This window comes from Nerophis lumbriciformis, linkage group LG34, assembly GCF_033978685.3.
Source record: "Nerophis lumbriciformis linkage group LG34, RoL_Nlum_v2.1, whole genome shotgun sequence".
Classification (NCBI taxonomy): Eukaryota; Metazoa; Chordata; class Actinopteri; order Syngnathiformes; family Syngnathidae; genus Nerophis; species Nerophis lumbriciformis.
In genome coordinates this window covers 15,965,305-15,986,723 of record NC_084581.2, presented here as the reverse complement: position 1 = coordinate 15,986,723, position 21,419 = coordinate 15,965,305, and the positions used below count along the sequence as shown (strand labels likewise).

General features: G+C 39.9%; 1 protein-coding gene across 2 annotated transcripts in view; it reads left to right on the top strand.

Moving 5' to 3' along the window:
• Window positions 1–1,039: 1,039 nt before the first annotated feature.
• Window positions 1,040–21,419, top strand: part of itsn2a (intersectin 2a) — a 77,597-nt gene continuing 57,217 nt past the window's right edge. For both annotated transcript variants that reach the window (XM_061929734.2, XM_061929733.2), the window contains exons 1-2: window positions 1,040–1,173; window positions 9,745–9,818. In XM_061929734.2, the coding sequence (XP_061785718.2) occupies window positions 1,046–1,173; window positions 9,745–9,818 (202 nt within the window). In that variant the 5' untranslated portion in view covers window positions 1,040–1,045. The remainder of the gene's footprint in view (window positions 1,174–9,744; window positions 9,819–21,419) is intronic.

The following is a 21,419-nucleotide window of genomic DNA, read 5'->3' as shown; positions in this document are numbered from 1 at the left end:
GGATAGAAAGAGAAAAAAAAGGAAGACAGAGGGGGAAATTGTGGGGACAAGAGGGGGACAGAGAGACAAAAACAACAACAGCAAACACAACAACAACAACAACAGCAACAACAATAGAGCAACATCAGCAAATACGACATGTACAAATATGATGGTAAAAGTAATAGCAATCCATCCATTTTCTACTGCTTGTCCCACAGTCAGTGTTGCAGGCGGGCTGGAGCCTATTCAATAAAAAAAAAAAAGTAAATTAATATTGAATTGGCAACACTAAATTGGCCCTAGTGTGTGACTTGTCCAGGGTGTACCCCGCCTTCCGCCCTATTGCAGCTGAGATGGGCTCGAGCACCCCCCGCGACCCCGAGGGGGATAAGCGGTAGAAAATGGATGGATGGTTGGCAACACTAAATTGGCCCTAGTGTGTGAATGTGAGTGTGAATGTTGTTTGTCTATCTGTGTTGGCCCTGCGATGAGGTGGCGACTTGTCCAGGGTGTACCCCGCCTTCCGCCCAAATGTAGCTGAGATAGGCTCCAGCACCCCCCGCCACCCCGAAAGGGACAAGTAGTGGAAAATTGGATGGATGGATGGATGGATTGAAATCAATAATAAATTATTAAATTAATTAGATATTGAAATTACTAAATGTGTTTTTAAGTTAAATACATTAGTAACACATTAAAATAACCAGGGTGTGGCCTGCCTACCGCCCAAATGCAGCAGAGATAGGCTCCAGCACCCACTGCGATCCTGAAAGGGACAAGCGGTAGGAAATGGATGGATGGATGGATGGATGGATTGAAATCAATAATACATTATTACATTAATTAGATATTGAAATGACTAAATGTGTTTTAAGTTGAATACATTAGTAACACGTTAAAATAGATGCCAATCATAATTCATAATAATACTACAGTAATGTTATTATTATTATTATTATCATTATTGATTTGTTTAATTTTGTAATGTGGACACGGGTTAGAGTTATTTTGAAAACCTCAACCGGAAATTGCGTTGAGAAGGACTTTGTACTGAACGCCAAAGATGACGCCCACTTCCAGTGAGAACATTACTACTCAAGCCAGCGTTGCCGCAAGCTCGGTCCCGCCTTCCCACCTTGCTAAACTACCACCGCGGAGGTCGGGCGAGCGCTGCTGTTTCCCGTGCAACAGGTAAGTAACCGAAAATGCGACAAAATGCTTTTAAACGTTGTTTAATACGCTTTTAGTTTTTTTTTTATTGTCACCAACGGCGAGATAGTAAAGCCTGTTTAACGTATGTGCCGCAACACATCTGACATGTTTACACGTCTAGCGGGTCACTTCATTGCCGTTTGGACGCTGACAGCTGCTGAGAAAATATAGCTAGATCTTCTCTTTCAGCGGATTTTTCCTCCCATTTAGTTTGTTTAAGAACATTTGCAAACACCAGCTTGACTCCCAAGCTTTATGTCAACATATATTGGGCCTGTCTCCCGTCTGCTTGTGCAGAGAAACACATCCATGGTGTCAACACAAATATTCTCCCTTTGCAAAGATAGTAATGCTCAATGTTGATGGACATTGTCAGAATAGAATGGTGTTAGTTAAGGGTTCTCAGGAATGTTTCATGCCATTCATTATTTTTTGCAAATTATTTTATTACTGTGGACATTTGTTGCAGGTTTTGGATTGTTTCTTACAACAACAACAAAAACAAGCCAACATGGCTTTTAAGTTGGAATATAATTGTTAACTTCTCTGTGACAGTCAATCCCAACCAGTCTAATTATCTTGTACTGGCCTACCTTAATTAGTGTACCTAATGTTGTGGCCTGTTTCCATGTGATACCAAGGGAGCTTTCAGCCAGAATGTATTTTGTCCCTTTAAACCACAAACAAGTGGTTTATGGCTGTCAAGATTAATGCATTAACACAGGAGTTTCAAACTCATTTTAGATCGGGGGCCACATGGAGAAAAATCTACTCCCAAGTTGGCCGGACTGGTAAAATCACAGCACGATAACTTCAAAATGAAGACAACTTCAGATTGTTTTCTTTGTTTACAAATAGAACGAGCACATTCTGAAAATGCACAAATCATAATATTGGGGTTTTTATACTTACATGTTGTGGTTAATAATATTCTACCTTTATTTGTCCTTAATTATACTTTCTGAATAAATTATGTGATAATGTTTATCAGTCAACGCATTGGTGTTAATTTTCAATCCATCAAGATAAACAAATAATATAAACATCAAATTACAGGCTGTTATTCATGGAGTTTGGTGGTATTTATGTAGTTTGTTTACATCATGTGGTTTATTTATTTATTTTTTTTACAAATTAAGTTAAAGTTAAAGTACCCATAATTGTCACACACACACTGGGTGTGGCGAAATTATTCTCTGCATTTGACCCATCACCCTTGTTCATCCCCTGGGAGGTGAGGGGAGCAGTGAGCGGCAGCGGTGGCCGCGCCCAGGAATAATTTTTTGGTGATTTAACCCCCAATTCCAAACCTTGATGTTGAGTGTCAAGCAGGGAGGTAATGGGTCCCATTTTTATGGTCTTTGGTATGACTCGGCCGGGGTTTGAACTCACGACCTACCGATCTCAGGGCGGACACTCTAACCACATATGTAGCATAATTTGCAAAGATACAAATCATTTTGCTATTAGGACAGCTAGTGACCACAATTAGAACAGCAGTTTCTTTCATTCAAAAATTTCGGCTCATTTTTATACTTGGCAAACTCATCCCGCGGGCCGGATAAAACCTGTTCACAGGCCTGATCCGGCCCTCGGGCCTTACGTTTGACATCCCTGCATTAAAACATTTATAAAAGCAGATTAATCACGCAATACATTTTGATAGGATACACACTAAAAAATGTTGGATTAAAAAATAACCCAATTTTAACTCGACTGCTGGTTCAGAAAAGGACAAACCCCTTATTTGAGTTATTTTAACTCAACATTTTGGGTTAATTTTTTCAACCCAACTTTTGCGTTGAATTATTTAACCAAAAAGTTAAGTTATGATAACTCAATCTTGGGTGATTGTAAATAATGTTAATGAGATTAATCCATAATAAAATTCCCTTCAAGAAAAAAGTAACTTTTTAATAAAAAAAAGCCTTTTACCTTTTACTCGTTGAAAAACAACCCAAAAACGGTTCATAATTTTGAAAACCCAGAAAGTGAGTTAAAATAATATCCTCATAACCCAAAAAATTGATTGCTATTCATAAAAATAACTCCAAAATGTAACCCAACACTAGCAACTCGTAAATTGGGTTATCAAAATAACCCAGTATTTTTTAGTGTGTAGGCTTTATTCATCCCACAACGGGGAAATGTGGTTGCAGTGCAGATACAGCAAGTCCACAAAAAAAAGGTAAAACACAATGAAAAAATGCAACCAGCTGCCATTTCAGCTGAGCCAAAATCGTACATGCTCCTCTACCTCAACCCCGGATGGTTACCTAAAAGGCGGAGCAGGTTGTTATATGGTCAGTGATGAGGTCAATACATTCAACGAATGTATCAACGAACAAATGGTACTTCAGATAAATTCAACAAATAAATTACGTGCATTCAAGTGAAACATAAGAAATGGTCATGTGAGACATTCTAACAATAAAATAATTAATTAAATAATTAAAATGTAGAAGTCTGATTAATCTGTTTCAAACTGTTTGACAGGATACATTTTTTGTACAATTTGTGAATCTTTAACACAGTTCTATTTGTCTGCTCCTGGGTGTGTGTTCTTCTGTGGTGGATGTCCCACAAATGATACAAAAGGAGCTTTAAAATTGATTTTCACCTGCAGCATCACAACAGAGGAAGGTGAATATGAGTGTGAATGCATACACACACACACACACACACACACACACACACACACACACACACACACACACACACACACACACACACACACACACAGGCTTCTTTCTTCCTGTGGCTTAGCAAAGCTTCCTGGGCGAGAACAGGATCACCCTTCTGTGCACACACACACACACGCACACACACACACACACGCACACACAGACACACACACAGGGTGATGCATTGATATGCACATCCGACTGGTGAGCCGCGTGCAGGTGTCAATCAGCATGCAAAGAGTCAAAGCTCCTTTGATTCTCTCAAATATACTAAATTGGCTTCAATGGACCATTCAATAGAAGCAAACATTATTGAAATTGTTTCTCACTGATGCATATTTGTTGTTATGACACTTTGTTTAAACTTATTGAGCCAATAATGAGCAGATCTTGAATTTGACAACATACACACACTTAAGGGTGTTTGTGGACAGGGGCGGATGCTTTATTTCTTTAGTGTTTGCACAAGAGAATAGAACATATACAGCGAGTAAGCCAGGAAGAGTTAGCACAACGATGCAAATACAAAGGAAGTCAATGGATTTTTGCGCATATCTGGATAAAAGTGCACAAATAGGCCTTTTTTTTAGTCTTACAGTGGGGCAGTGACTTGCAACACTCTAGTTCTCTAAGGTTATTTTGTTCCTCTTTTGTTGAGAAGAATTGTTGTATATTCTTGGGTAGCAGGTTATAGTTTGCTTTGAACAATATTTTATCTGTTTGCAAATGCACCAATTCGTTGAATTTTTATATTTTTGATTAAATAAATAAAGGGTTTGTATCTTCTCTATATCCAACATTATGTATTATTACAACTAATAATGGTGTTATTAGTTGTCTTTACATTTTGTGTTTTGGTCCATTTTTTACATTTTTTGCCCAAGGGCCACTCTTTGGACATCCCCAAGGCCTTTTAAAAAAGAATTGATGATTATTATATATTTCAAAATAGTTGTTAAAATCCAATTGAAACAATTGTATGTCATATTATGAAGACTAATGTATTTATTATGTTGTTATCATTTATATAATAAGAAACAGCAGATAGAAGTGTTAAGGGACGGAAACACTTTGTAATGCTTACTATCACCACCTAAAGTATAGGAGTGGAACTGAAGGTCCTGACACTTCATGAATTTTACCATTTAACACAGTTGAAATGTGTTTTAAATGTATTGAGATTAGGGCTGCAATGATTAATTCATTTAGAAAAAAAGATTTTATCCAAAAAAAAAAAGGTTATGTAATGAGTAAATATAAAAATTTATTAGTTTACCAATTTCCCCTAAATTACGCATTAAGGGGGAACTGCACATTCACAATCCCAATGTAGCACACAAACACATATGTTTTCCTTTTTCCTTAATGAATTCTAATTTGTAAAATACGACTCGTAAAAGACAGCTAACAATGTAGCCAATGGCAATAATCTATTCCACCCATAAAGTCCTGTAAAAACATCCAAAAATGAGCAACAATACTCCATCTGGAGTATTTGTTCTCTGCATTTGACCCATCCCCTTGTTCACCCCCTGGGAGGTGAGGGGAGCAGTGGGCAGCAGCAGTGCCACGCCCGGGTATCATTTTTGGTGATTTAACCCCCAATTCCAACCCTTGATGCTGAGTGCCAAGCAGGGAGTTAATGGGTCCCATTTTTATAGTCTTTGGTATGACTCGGCCGGGGTTTGAACTCACAACCTACCGATCTCAGGGCGGACACTCTAACCACTTAGGCTGCATATTGATCAAGTTTTAGCGACATTGTTATTATAAGCGCTAACACAGAGGAACTACTTTTAGAGGTGCCATGCTGAGCCGTCGAGTTTCTGCATCGCCTCTGAGTTGGTAAAAGTTATTTCTAGATTATAATCATACCTCTCACTTGTATAGTAGAACGTTGTGGCCAAACATCGAGAAGTTGGACAACTATGACATTCAATTTAGCCTCAGAGGCTTGGATCGACGCAGACGCTCCTATGTGGCACTTTTTTTTCTGTGTTGATTATGCTGAATTACTCATCTAAATGGACAATATAAGGTTCTGGATCGTAATTTAGAATAGATTGAATCCCCATCACTGGAATTGTTAGCGGTCTACTACAAGCCGTATATTACAAATTAAAATGCATAAAAAAGAGAAATAATGTGTTCTTGTCTCACATAAGCATTGCGAATGATAGGCAAAATTCCCGAAAAATTGCGCAAGTTCCCCTCATACTATAAAGTGTGTTTTATCCAATTACTCGATTAATCAAACAAACTAATCAATAAATTACTAAAATAATCAATAGCTGCAACTAGGGCTGGGCGATATGGCCTTTTATTAATATCTCGATATTTTTGGGCCATGTCACGATACACGATATATATCGCGATATTTTGCCTTACCCTTGAATGAACACTTGATGCATATAATCACAGCAGTATGATGATTCTATGTGTCTACATTAAAACATTCTTGTTCATACTTCATTAATATGTGCTCATTTTAAACTTTCATGCAGAGAGGGAAATCCCAACTAAGTCAATTTATCAGAACTGTATTTATTAAACAGTTATTAAGCAGTGGCACAAACATTCATGTCATTTCCAAAACAGAAAGTGCAAGATTGTCAGAGACATTTTAAAACAAGCTATTAGTGCACTTTTGAGCATGATTTCACTAAGATGACATATCAAAACAACACAAAATTTTTCAACAAAAACTTTTTGTACAGAACACCACTACAATAGTTTAAAACAAATAAAGTGCACGTTTGTGCATGATGTCACACAAGATATTTCAAAAACTGTCAATTAAAAATGAGCTGCATAATAGGAACTCAAATAGTGTATGTCCTTTGTTCTGTGGTAGGTTCATGCGGACGTTATCTCCTTCTGTTGACTTTTTTTTTTTTATACGGTGTTGATGTGGTAATAGTTGCTTCGGCATTTTGTTGGTGTGGCACCGAACGGAGATGTTGACATGCAGTTTCAAGCACTCTTCATTCTCTAGCGGGTGACTTTTCAAATGATGCTACAAATTAGCAGTGCTGCTACTTTTGTAGCAACGCTTTTGCCGCATAATTGTTCAACATCTTCCCGCTTGAAGCCAAACCACCGGCAGACGATGGACCCCGTGCTGTTTTTCTTGGGAATTAATTCTTCCTCCATTTGTTACGAGATTCGCACCTTCTCTCTCTCGTATTACCACTCGCAACGCACCGTTAGCATCACAGCTAATGTTACCCATGTAGTTACCTCTCTGCTCGGGGAGGGCGTGTGACGTTGCACGTGTGACATATGTAAGAAGGTGCGCTTGTTTATGTCTCTGTGAGAAGGAGAGACAATAAAGAGTGGGAAACGCATGCAGTGTAATGCCCGCAGCTAAAAGCAACTGTGTGAGAACATATACTCGAATATCACGATATAGTCATTTTTTATATCGCACAGAGACAAACCCGCGATATATCGAGTATATCAATATATCGCCCAGCCCTAGCTGCAACCTTAATTTGAATCTATTTAAAGTTTGTAACATTTAAAAATAAATACAATAATAGTAAAAGGGGTATTTAAAAAAAAAATATTATTCTTGATTAGAAAACAAAATTTGAAACACAATTCCACAATCAAAACACTACACCTGATGATATACATTCCACTGTCATACTTAGTGTATTTTATAATCCAATATGATATTACTGCCTCCATCAGTCCATTAAGGGGAGATGTTTGTTGCTTTATTTTTAGCGTGTATTTATAATTAAACCATTATGGTCGGCTTTACAGATGCCACGCCCGCCATTGCAAACGCCAAGCTTTTGCTGTGTGTTGTTGTAATGACATCTATTGTATCAGTCATTCACTGCCACACCGCTTGTCTGTATTCAACTGAAAGAACACATACACTATATTGCCAAAAGTATTTGGCCACCTGCCTTGACTCACATATGAACTTGAAGTGCCATCCCATTCCTAACCCATAGGGTTCAATATGATGTTGGTCCACCTTTTAAGTTAAGTTAAAGTACCAACGATTGTCGCACACACACTAGGTGTGGTGAAATTTGTCCTCTGCATTTGACCCATTCCCTTGTTCACCCCCTGGGAGGTGAGGGGAGCAGTGGGCAGCAGCAGTGCCACGCCCGGGTATCATTTTTGGTGATTTAACCCCCAATTCCAACCCTTGATGCTGAGTGCCAAGCAGGGAGTTAATGGGTCCCATTTTTATAGTCTTTGGTATGACTTGGCCGGGGTTTGAACTCACAACCTACCAATCTCAGGACGGACACTCTAACCACTTAGGCTTTTGCAGCTATTACAGCTTCAACTCTTCTGGGAAGGCTGTCCACAAGGTTGCGGAGCGTGTTTATAGGAATTTTCGACCATTCTTCCAAAAGCGCATTGGTGAGGTTATACACTGATGTTGGTCAAGAAGGCCTGGCTCTCAGTCTCCGTTCTAATTCATCCCAAAAGTGTTCAGGTCAGGACTCTGTGCAGGCCAGTCAAGTTCATCCACACCAGACTCTGTCATCCATGTCTTTATGGACCTTGCTTTGTGCACTGGTGCACAGTTATTTTGGAAGAGGAAGGGGCCCGCTCCAAACTGTTCCCACAAGGTTGGGAGCATGGAATTATCCAAAATGTTTTGGTATCCTGGAGCATTTAAATTTCCTTTCACTGGAACTAAGGGGCCAAGCCCAACGCCTGAAAAACAACACCGCACCATAATTCCTCCTCCACCAAATTTCACACAATGCAGTCCGAAATGTACCGTTCTCTTGGCAACCTCCAAACCCAGACTCGTCCATCAGATTGCCAGATGTAAAAGTGTGATTCATCACTCCAGAGAACGCGTCTCCACTGCTCTAGAGTCCAGTGGCGACGTGCTTTACACCACTGCATCCGTCGCTTTGCATTGAACTTGGTGACGTATGGCTAAGTTGCAGCTGCTCGGCCATGGAAACCCATTCCATGAAGCTCTCTGCGTACTGTACGTGGGCTAATTGGAAGGTCACATGAAGTTTGGAGCTCTGTAGCAACTGACTGTGCAGAAAGTCGGCAACCTCTTTGCACTATGCGCTTCAGCATCCGCTGACTCTCTGTCACTCTGTCAGTTTACGTGGCCTACCACGCTGTGGCTGAGTTGCTGTTGTTCCCAAACTTCTCCATTTTCTTATAATAAAGCCGACAGTTGACTTTGGAGTATTTAGGAGTTAGGAGATTTCACGACTGGATTTGTTGCACAGGTGGCATCCTAACAGTTCCACGCTGGAAATCACTGAGCGCATGAGAGCGGCCCATTCTTTCACAAATGTTTGTAGAAACAGTCTCCATGCCTCAGTGCTTGATTTTATACACCTGTGGCAGGGCCAAGTGATTAGGACACCTGATTCTGATCATTTGGATCGGTGGCCAAATACTTTTGGCAATGTAGTGTATTTTGATTTAATTAGGCACGACTTCAAGAAATTAATTTCGGGAAATACAACAGTTTAGTAAATGAAGATTTGTTTTTTTACTGTTATGTATTGGAGCTAATGAAGTGTCTGTCGTCCATCCTTGGACACTATTGGAGAAAGTGTCAGCAGTAGGAGCCAAGCGTGAATCTTTTCGGGAAAGAACAATCTCTTCTGTTGCAATTGAGCCAAGTGAAGACGAGGCCAAGATGGATGTTGACAGTGCTGAAGTACTAAATGTCACTGGGGAAATCAAGATAGACGGCGCCCACTGAAGACTGCTGCCTTGTGATCAAAGATGTTTGCGGCGTCCCTCCAGAACGTCACTTTTGTTTTTTTATGTCTTCCACTCATGTCGGACTCGCATGCTCACACCTTGCACAGACATGGCACACACTCAGTCATGTCACTTCCTCTCCCTGCAGATGTCTGAGAGCTAGCCAGTCGTGTGTAGGACCCCCCGCACCCTTCTCTGCACCTCCACCTGCAGCCATGAACGGTAAGTTACGCCTTTTAAGGATGCAACCCAGGAATCTTTCTTACCCTCGAGGCTAAAAGAAACCGCGGACATTTATCGCCTACTTATGTATTTGTTTTTGGAAGCTACCTCCTATATATTACTAAACCACTGCACACAAAAGGGTGAACATTTGGCCAAATGTGCTCCTTTACTCTGTTGCCTGTGCTATTGTTTTTCTGACAAATACACCTAGTATGGCAATATGGACACAGGACACTCTCATTGGACAGTCGACAATATTGGGCAACTGTACCAGAAAACTTTATTTACAAGCTTGTGGTCCAAACACTCACACAAGAAACAGAACGGGTGAATAACAATGTTGATTTATGGCCCGCTATTAATGGATCTTGTCTAAGAAGAAGATTTTGATCATTTATGTCAAGGTATTTCTGTGACCTCAAGATATAACTTAACTCTGCAACATGTGATCATTGTATATGTAGCAACTGCTTGTTACATATCCATCCATCCATTTTCTACCGCTTATTCCCTTCGGGGTCGCGGGGGGTGCTGGAGCCTATCTCAGCCACAATCGGGCGGAAGGCGGTGTACACCCTGGACAAGTCGCCACCTCATCGCAGGGCCAACACAGATAGACAGACAACATTCACACTCACGTTCACACACTAGGGCCAATTTAGTGTTGCCAATCAACCTATCCCCAGGTGCATGTTTTTGGAGGTGGGAGGAAGCCGTAGTACCCGGAGGGAACCCACGCAATCACGGGGAGAACATGCAAAATCCACACAGAAAGATCCCGAGGCCGGGATTGAACTCACGACTACTCAGGACCTTCGTATTGTGAGGCAGACGCACTAACCCCTCTTCCACCGTGCTGCTTGTTACATAGACATGAATAATATTAACACATGATGGCTAGAGATGGGTACCTTTTTACCTTTGAGAAATTCCAATTCCGGCTACCTGGGAATTGATACTGGTACTCAACAGTACCAATTTTCGGTACTTGTACATTAATAAATGTTAACGTGTTTCATGATATATTGTTTTATATAACAGTAAGCTGATAATGATACTTTTGCTGTCCTGTTATATCTTGTTTTTTTAAACTTCTGAGTCTTATTTGCAAGTATGCATTCATTTCAGTTTGTCCTGCGTGTGTCGGAAGTAGTCAGGAAGTAGTCTTTGCCATTAAGTTGAATGTGCTGGTCTTGTCTTTTTTGAGCCTTACAAAGTGTTTGTACTGTAAATATTTATTGATTGTAACAGGTATCTCAGTTGTAGTTTTGATTACCAAATTTGGAGGTGTTGAAATCACCATGTGAAAAGACTAGTGCTAATCAGTAGCATGTATATGGCATATATCTAAATTAGCATTAAGTGGGCGCAATTTGAAAAGTGGAGCCTTACATTTGAGTGCTTACTTTGTTGGCATGGAATATTTCAGTGTCGAGCCTTCAATCGGAAGTGACGTTTTGTGCAACAAAGGTATCAAATTATGGCACCGTTTGATTTCACATGAATTCGTATGGAATTTGGTCGTATTTATAAAAGTACTACATTTAGTACCCATTATTGGTGATGGTGCTGCTATTAAACCCCGTAAGTGAAATTGACTTGATATTTCTCACACATGTCTACAAAAACATTTTAACTTTTTGATGTTGAGCTAAATCACCACCAAATTGGGTACATGCCTTTAGCGGACTGACAAGCACATGTGTGTAAAGTTGGAGCAAGAGAATATCTCTCTTACATGTTATACCTCAACATGTTAGCTTAATTGGTTGTGTGACAAAGCTCGTGGCTCAAAACACATCTCTCCCATTCAAATCAATTAAATTTGCGCTTTCACCCCCCCAAAAGTCATCACAATTTTAACATGTGAATCAATAAATCAATCAATCAATCAAAGTTTATTTATATGGCCCTTAATCACAAGTGTCTCAAAGGGCTGCACAAGCCACAACAAATGATATGAATGGTGTCATCGACTCATTCTGCTTCAGTATAGTGCAGGCTAGCAGTGATACGCTCCAACTGCTTAACCAAGTTAGCTGCGTGCCCAGTCATGTTTTTGATGAATTCTTTCTTGAATTCAATGACTTCAATAATGGCTTAAATTTATATAGCGCTTTTCTAGACACTCAAAGCGCTTTACAAACAGAGTGGGTGAAGTGTCTTACCCAAGGACACAAAGGCAGTGATGGCAGAAGCTGGATTCGTACCCGGAACCCTCAAGTTTCTGGACGGCCGTTCTACCATCTGACCTACGCCGCCCCACAAATCGCAAACCCCATTAACAACTTATTCTCCGCACTGTCCTTCACACTCACATTCTTCCCTCCAATGGTTGGAAAACAAACTTATGTCGATCTTTAGCTATAAGCTAATGCTGTAGCGAGTAAGACTGGATTTACTATGCCAACTAATGGTGGGGACGCTTGCAACTAAAATGTTTGCTTGCAACTTAAAGCATGGCAACTAGCCGAGGGACAGCCCTTATCTGAAAGCACTCTTTAAGAGGTACCACTGTATATTAGCATTTTGGCCACAACCCATAAGGGATGCCACAAATGTCATTAACAGATGCATGGATGGTGGATAATGAGGCTAGCAGAGCACCGCCGTGTTTTGCTTGAACAACAAAACATCCCCTTGGCAACCAGGCTTGTAGTAACATCCCTGCTTATTAATAACAAAGTGCTATGATGTGTAGTCATTAGCAACACCCTCTTAAACAAGTGCCAAGCAACATGGTCATGAGAAAGCATGAACATTGGTTTTGTGCATCCATAAGAGCCTATATGCTTCCCCAGGTGAGGCACCTTGTTTGTAAATAGTTATGAAAGGTTCCCCCCTGAGGCCGGGCAGGCAGAGCCAATACGACGACGCTCACAAAGGGAAGTAAAACAACACTTCTTATGTCAGTCGGTTGAAATTCCGTGCAGGCACCTCTGCTGCAGAAGCTGTGTTTGTATTCGCTCAATATTAGCTGAAGGACCCACGTGGTTTGAGGGGTGTTTTTATATACGCTTATACTGGAATTGACTCATTAGATTGGAACATTAAAAACATTTTAATGATGTATTTATTTATTTATGTTTTATTTGATCTAGTTAATTATTGATTAAATGAGTTTGCATGATCTCCCTGTGACTGCGTGGGTTCCTTCCGGGAACTCTGGTTTCCTCCCACCTCCAAAGACATGCACCTGGGGATAGGTTGATTGCCAACACTAAATTGGCCCTCGTGTGTAAATGTGAGTGTAAATGTTATCTATCTATCTATCTATCTATCTATCTATCTATCTATCTATCTATCTATCTATCTATCTATCTATCTATCTATCTAGTCGTGATCAACAGTTTACATACACTTGTAAAGAACGTAATGTCATGGCTGTCTTGAGTTTCCAAACATTTCTACAACTCTTATTTTTTTGTGATAGAGTGATTGGAGCACATACTTGTTTGTCACAACAAACATTCATTAAGTTTGGTTCTTTTATGAATTTATTATGGGTCTACTGAAAATGTGACCAAATCTGCTAGGTCAAAAGTATACATACAGCAATGTTAATATTTGGTTACATGTCCCTTGGCAAGTTTCACTGCAATAAGGTGCTTTTGGTAGCCATCCACAAGCTTCTGGCAAGCTTCTGGTAGAATTTTTGACCACTCCTCTTGACAAAATTGGTGCAGTTTAGCTAATTTTTTTTACATGGACTTGTTTCTTCAGCATTGTCCACACGTTTAAGTCAGGACTTTGGAAGGGCCATTCTAAAACCTTCATTCTGCCATTCCTTTACCACTTTTGACATGTGTTTGGGGTCATTGTCCTGTTGGAACACCCAACTGCGCCCAAGACCCAACCTCCGGGCTGATGATTTTAGGTTGACCTGAAGAATTTGGAGGTAATCCTCCTTTTTCATTGTCCCATTTACTCTCTGTAAAGCACCAGTTCCATTGGCAGTAATACAGGCCCAGGGCATAATACTACCACCACCATGCTTGACGGTCAGCATGTTGTTCCTGGGATTAAAGGCCTCACCTTTTCTCCTCCAAACATATTGCTGGGTATTGTGGCCAAACAGCTCAATTTTTGTTTCATCTGACCACAGAACTTTCCGCCAGAAGGTCTTATCTTTGTCCATGTGATCAGCAGCAAACTTTAGACGAGCCTTAAGGTGTCGCTTCTGGAGCAAGGGCTTCCTTCTTGCATGGTAGCCTCGGGGTTAGGGTTAGGGTTAGGGGTTAGGGTTAGGGGTAACCCTAACCCTAGGGGGGTGCTGGAGCTTATCTCAGAAGCATTCGGGCGGAAGGCGGGTACACCCTGGACAAGTCACCACCTCATCGCAGGGCCAACACAGATAGACAGACAACATTCACACTCACATTCACACACTAGGGCCAATTTTAGTGTTGCCAATCAACCTATCCCCAGGTGCATGTCTTTGGAGGTGGGAGGAAGCCGGAGTACCCGGAGGGAACCCACACAGTCACGGGGAGAACATGCACACTCCACACAGAAAGATCCAGAGCCCGGGATTATGTTGTAATAATAATAAAGTGGCATCATGAAAGACACACTTCCTTCCTGACCCACCCCTAGCTAAATGAACCCACCTGTGTACGCGCAACCCTGTGTAAAACAGCGGGATTCGCTACACATCCTAAAATCACCTCTGTCAACGGTTCGTCAGTCAGCCAGAGATGTGGGGAGATGAAAGTTTCATCATGTTTGCCTTCAGCGAATAGGCTAACCTAGCATAATGTTGCCGTTAAAATGGTTCTGTAATGTTAGCATTTTAGCTCACATAGCTATGTAGGCGTTGCTAACGTTTGTGTCCTCCTGTGCCACCCTTTAATGTTACGCTGTAGTATGTAATATAGGGCGTCTATTACATTGGACAAGTGCAGATTAACAGTGTATTGGTAAAAAGTGGATGAATCGCACAGTAGCACTTCTTGGAGACACACACAAACACAGCTCATACATCGTTACTTTGGCCGCCTGGAATCAAACCTTTGCTACATAAGGCGCTTTGCAGCGTCCCACTTCCTCACAGTCCAGCCTATTTGATGGTCCCTGCGGGGCTGTGCTAAATATCTTGCCGCCCCCACTTCCTAAACCACAGTAGTCACATCAATGAGCAAGATTAATTACCTTCTACTTTCTGTGGGTCAGAGGATAGCGTAGCAGCGAGCATGTATACTTGGGTGCGTTGCCATGGTGATTTGGGGCAGAGCGAGCAGGTTCTCTGAGGTCAACTACTGCATGCTTCTACTTCTACTTGCCTCTATTTAGAAGACATTGCTGATCAATTGCATCTCGAGGCCAGGGTACTTCTGTGTGCGTGCACATGTGTGCCAGGCTTGCAGTGATTGGATGTTTGGGTTAGTTTTGGGGAAGTTCCGCTCAGGCAGGGTGGCATTTCCTGTAGCATGTGGAACAATAAATGGGAACGCTAAACACTGTCCACACACACACACACACACACACACACACACACACACACACACACACACACACACACACACACACACGCACACGCTTAGTCCTATAAATGTGCAATAGATTAATATCACACCAGTAAAAGTAATCACAAAGTGGTTTAACCATTGTTTGAACCCTATCATCAACCTAGTACATGAATATACGCATTGAATATTGTTGATATTTACTAATTTAAATATGTACAGTATATAAATGTTTTCCTTTTTTTGTCTTTTATTAAGGATCATTAAAATTTTACTTTTTGTTATTCATATTTTAAAAGAGGAATTATTTTATTCAGCAAGGATTTATTAACAATTATATGAATTGTGTTTTGATTTTATGTATATATTTGTCATATTTTGTGTTTCTTTTAGTAATTACATTTAAAGACAAACAGAAAGGAATAATCAGAAATAGTACAAAGAAATATAAGACCCTCCTTAAAACTTTTTAAAACAAGTAATAATAAATAATACATATTTAATACAACATATACATAAATAATAAACAACTAATAAATACAATCAAATAAAAAATAAATCCATCCATCCACCCATTTTCTACCGCTTGCCCCGTTCGGGGTCGCAGGGGTGCTGGAGCCTATCTCAGCTGCATTCGGGCGAAAGGCGGAGTACACCCTGGACAAGTCGTATGTTTAATTATTAAATACATATATTTTTTCTTAATTTAAAAATAGTTTAATAAATGTTTTTATTATTCAAAATTAACAACCATGGTGAATTGAATTTAAATATGCTATATATACTGTAGCTTAGATAACCCTGCAATTAATATACTGACCATTATAGCAAAATAATTTATTTAATTGTTAATTACATAATAACTAATTCAAATATAGTTTATTTTCCAAATCACTATATTTTCTGGTTCATCTCCAGCAACGTGAAAAAATATATCAGGAAACATAACTTGCCTTGATGCTTCTCTTTGTTGACATTTATCTGGCAGGAGAATCATTGATTATTCTACTGTGAAGACTTAATTTATCATCTCCTCAATAACGTCCATCAAAGCGGTCAATTTTCTTCCTCATAAAAACGTCTCCAAAGCTTTCGAACAGCAGAAACAACAGTGAAGGTGTTAAATAATTCTGCCGTCTTGTCCTGTTTATTAGATGAAGTCTCTCATGATTTATTGATCACCCATCCCTATATTTCCTATTAAAAGTGAGCCTTAGAGAAGTACAAAGTTTTACAACGCATATTTAATTCTCAGCCACATCCCTCAAAGTACCTTGATACTCTATATGCGAGACTGAAAGCAGCTGACTCCTGAGTTTTTATACATTAATCATTGGGAAGATGAGCTGGTGCAAGGGTGACATCATCATAATTGGGATGGACAATTATGCCGCCTCAAGCATAAATATCTGCAATTGAAAAAGGCCTTCCAGCAAAATGTCTCCTAAATTGGAGGATTTAGGATTTAAAGTGGAACTGCACTTTATATGGAAATTTGCCTATCAATCACAATCACTATGAAAGACAAAAGCCATACCGGGGCGGCATAGCTCGGTTGGTAGAGTGGCCGTGCCAGCAAATTGAGGGTTCCAGGTTCGATTCCCGCTTCCGCCATCTTAGTCACTGCCGTTGTGTCCTTGGGCAAGACACTTTACCCACCTGCTCCCAGTGCCACCCACACTGGTTTAAATGCAACTTAGATGTTGGGTTTCACTATGTAAAGTTAGTTAGTTAGTTTATTATTTCTTCGGTCAGTGGTCAACAAAATAAACAAACAGTTTTACACAAACAAACAGTTGTACATTCATAAATTGAAAATGTTGCAGACCGTAAGGGTTTAGGCTGAAGTTGAACACTTATTGCGCCTAACCCTATAAACAATGTCAAATACAAGATGAGCTTACAAAAATTATGACATTTCCTTTGCACAACATATTATAAATACACCTTGTACACAACATAAACACTGTTCAATTATATACACAGTAAAGACATGTGAAATATCCTTGTACACGTGTTAAACCTTTGTACCAATTATATACTATATACAAACACTTTCATTACTATTTATATCCCACATTTAGTTTGTAATTAACATTGATCATAGTATTAACTACTGTGTTGATTCAAGAGTGCACTTTGAGTCACTAGAGAAAAGCGCTATATAAATATAATTCACTTCACTACCGTATTTTCCGGACCATAGGGTGCACCGGATTATAAGACGCACTGCCGATGAGCGGGTCTCGTCAGGTCTATTTTCATACAAAAGGCACACGGGATTATAGGGCACATTAAAAGGGGTCTTTTTTTTTTTCTTTTTTTTTTTTTCTAAATTAAAAACACTTCCTTGTGGTCTACATAACATGTAATGGTGGTTATTTGGTCAAAATGTTGCATATATTATGTTTTACAGATCATCTTCAAGCCGCTTCCGACAGTCTCTTCAGGATGCGCCGTTTTGTGGGCGCTCTTATTTACGTGGCTCACCTTCGGCAGCATCTTTTCTCCGTTATCTTTGTTGTAGCGGTGTAGCGTGCAAGGATGGGAGTGGAAGAAGGGTCTTTAGATGGAGCTAACTGTTTTAATGACATTCAGACTTTACTTAAATCAATAACGGAGTAGCATCTCCTCATCCGTGGCTCACTAGTGCAATAACAACGCCGGAAATGTGTCCCGTGAAAAACCGTCCGACTGGAACTCTCTAATAACTAAAGTTCCTTGGGTGAATAATGTAAACTCACTATACCGGTATGTTTTAGCGCTTTCATGGTGAGTTTACTGACAGATATAAGTACGAACTTTACACTACTTTATATTAGAAATGGGAACATGCGGAGGATGAATGTCCCAAACCAAGAAGATAGAGAAAAAGAAGACGCTTATCGACTACGGTGTCGGCACGGACTACAAAGGCGGAAGCGCGCACATTTTCAGGACTTATGCAGATCCCAAATACAGATCAGCAAGTACCAGAAGGTAAGAAAAGTCTCTTTTGTTTAATACTGCGAAACAAAACACCAAATAATATGTCATACCTTATACACTCACAGCCTAATAATATTCGTATGTTGAAGCACAGTACCAACCATCAAGCGGTGCGGCTTCATAGCTTATCAGAGTCGTACTAAAACATTTTGATAGATTTTTGAGCGCAGTGTGTAATGTTCTATATTTTCAATGGAACATATTAAATTGTTGTGTTGTTTACTTGAGTCATATTGCAGTCTACACTTATCTCTTATGTGTGACTGCCATCTACTTCTCACACGTATCATTTCACCATGTTCCAAATAAAATGGCTTTGAGGTCAGTAAGCACAACCAAAATGATTCCATATATTAGGCGCACCGGGTTATAAGGCGCACTGTTGAGTTTTGAGAAAATGTAAGAATTGGAGCGCGCCTTATAGTCCAAAAAATACGGTATGTTTTTCTTTTATGCATTCTAGGTTGTTAAATATGGCGTGTGTGAAGTGGCTAACAATGCAGCTAATAGGAGTACACTATTACGTCCATAAAGCCTTCTAAAAAACATCCAAAAACTGGCAACAATACCCCATTTACATCTTGTGACTGGAATTTTAACCAAGTATTAGCAATATTGTTTTTATAAACGCTAATGGAGACACTATTTTTAGCAGTGCGGTGATCACAGACATTCGATGCTGCTATATTGACATGCTGAGCTGCTGCATCGCGGAAGATAATTTTAAAATCATGTCTCTCACCTGGATAGTAGAAGGATGTGGCCATAAATCAAGAAGTTGGTCAACTTTGACATTCAACTTATATATGGAGATGGTGAGAAAGACACGAAAAGGCACTTGTTTGTGGCACTTTAAAAAAAAAAAAAAAGAAACCTGCATGAGGAATATGATTAATGTTTTCATCCAAATGAGAAGATATGAACATCCCATCAGTCAGCATTCTAGTGGGAGCAGACATTGTGCAGTAAGTGTTTGTTTTATTATGTTCGTAGTTTGTATACAAACCCCGTTTCCATATGAGTTGGGAAATTGTGTTAGATGTAAATATAAACGGAATACAATGATTTGCAAATCCTTTTCAACCCATATTCAATTGAATGCACTACAAAGACAAGATATTTGATGTTCAAACTCATAAACTTAATTTTGTTTTTGCAAATAATAATTAACTTAGAATTTCAGGGCTGCAACAGGTGCCAAAGTAGTTGGGAAAGGGCATGTTCACCACTGTGTTAGATGGCTTTTCCTTTTAAAAGTTAAAAGTTAAAGTACCAATGATTGTCACACACACACTAGGTGTGGCGAGATTATTCTCTGCATTTGACCCATCACCCTTGATCACCCCCTGGGAGGTGAGGGGAGCAGTGGGCAGCAGCGGTGGCCGCGCCCGGGAATCATTTTTGGTGATTTAACCCCCAATTCCAACCCTTGATGCTGAGTGCCAAGCAGGGAGGTAATGGGTCCCATTTTTATAGTCTTTGGTATGACTCGGCCGGGGTTTGAACTCACAACCTACCGATCTCAGGGCGGACACTCTAACCACTAGGCCACTGAGTAGGTCCAACACTCAGTAAACGTTTGGGAACTGAGGAGACACGTTTTTTAAGCTTCATAATGCGCCACACATTTTTAATGGGAGACAGGTCTGGACTACAGGCAGGCCAGTCTAGTACCCGCACTCTTTTACTATGAAGCCACGTTGATGTAACTAGTGGCTTAGCATTGTCTTGCTGAAATAAGCAGGGGCGTCCATGGTAACGTTGCTTGGATGGCAACATATGTTGCTCCAAAACCTGTATGTACCTTTCAGCATTAATGGCGCCTTCACAGATGTGTAAGTTACCCATGTCTTGAGCACTAATACACCCCCATACCATCACAGATGCTGGCTTTTCAACTTTGCGCCTATAACAATCCGGATGGTTCTTTTCCTCTTTGGTCCGAAGGACACGACGTCCCCAGTTTCCAAAAACAATTTGAAATGTGGACTCGTCAGACCACAGAACACTTTTCCACTTTGTATCAGTCCATCTTAGATGAGCTCAGGCCCAGCAAAGCCGACGGCGTTTCTGGGTGTTGTTGATAAACGGTTTTCGCCTTGCATAGGAGAGTTTTAACTTGCACTTACAGATATAGCGACCAACTGTAGTTACTGACAATGTGTTTCTGAAGTGTTCCTGAGCCCATGTGGTGATATCCTTTACACGCTGATGTCGCTTGTTGATGCAGTACAGCCTGAGGGATCGAAGGTCACGGGCTTAGCTGCTTACGTGCAGTGATTTCTCCAAATTCTCTGAACCCTTTGATGATATTACGGACCGTAGATGGTGAAATCCCTAAATTCCTTGCAATAGCTGGTTGAGAGAGGTTTTTCTTAAACTGTTCAACAATTTGCTCACGCATTTGTTGACAAAGTGGTGACCCTCGCCCCATCCTTGTTTGTAAATGACTGAGCATTTCATGGAATCTACTTTTATACCCAATCATGGCACCCACCTGTTCTCAATTTGCCTGTTCATCTGTAGGATGTTCCAAATAAGTGTTTGATGAGCATTCCTCAACTTTATTAGTATTTATTGCCACCTTTCCCAACTTCTTTGTCACGTGTTGCTGGCATCAAATTCTAAAGTTAATGATTATTTGCAAACATTTTTTTTTATCAATTTGAACATCAAATATGTTGTCTTTGTAGCATATTCAACTGAATATGGGTTGAAAATGATTTGCAAATCATTGTACCGGTATTCTGTTTATATTTACATCTAACACAATTTCCCAACTCATATGGAAATGGGGTTTGTACCTTGTTTAGCTCATAGCAATATAGGGAGGCTAGGGAGCCAAAACAATGCTAGTAAGATTTCGTATCGGAAAAAAGAAATAACACTGGAGAAAAAGTTGAATTTGCACCAAAACAAGTTTTGACAACAAATAAATACAAACATTGAAAAAAAAAAATATATATATATTTTTGGTAGATAATTTTTTTGTATCAAGACATGTTTTCAGTGCCAATCGTCATATTTTTGTACACTGTTATTATTTTTGTGTGTTTCACAGGTTTTTAATTTTAACTTTCCCTTTTTCACATTCGCTTCTCTCTTTTTTACGGTTTCAAATTATTAGCAGTGATTTGATATTGAA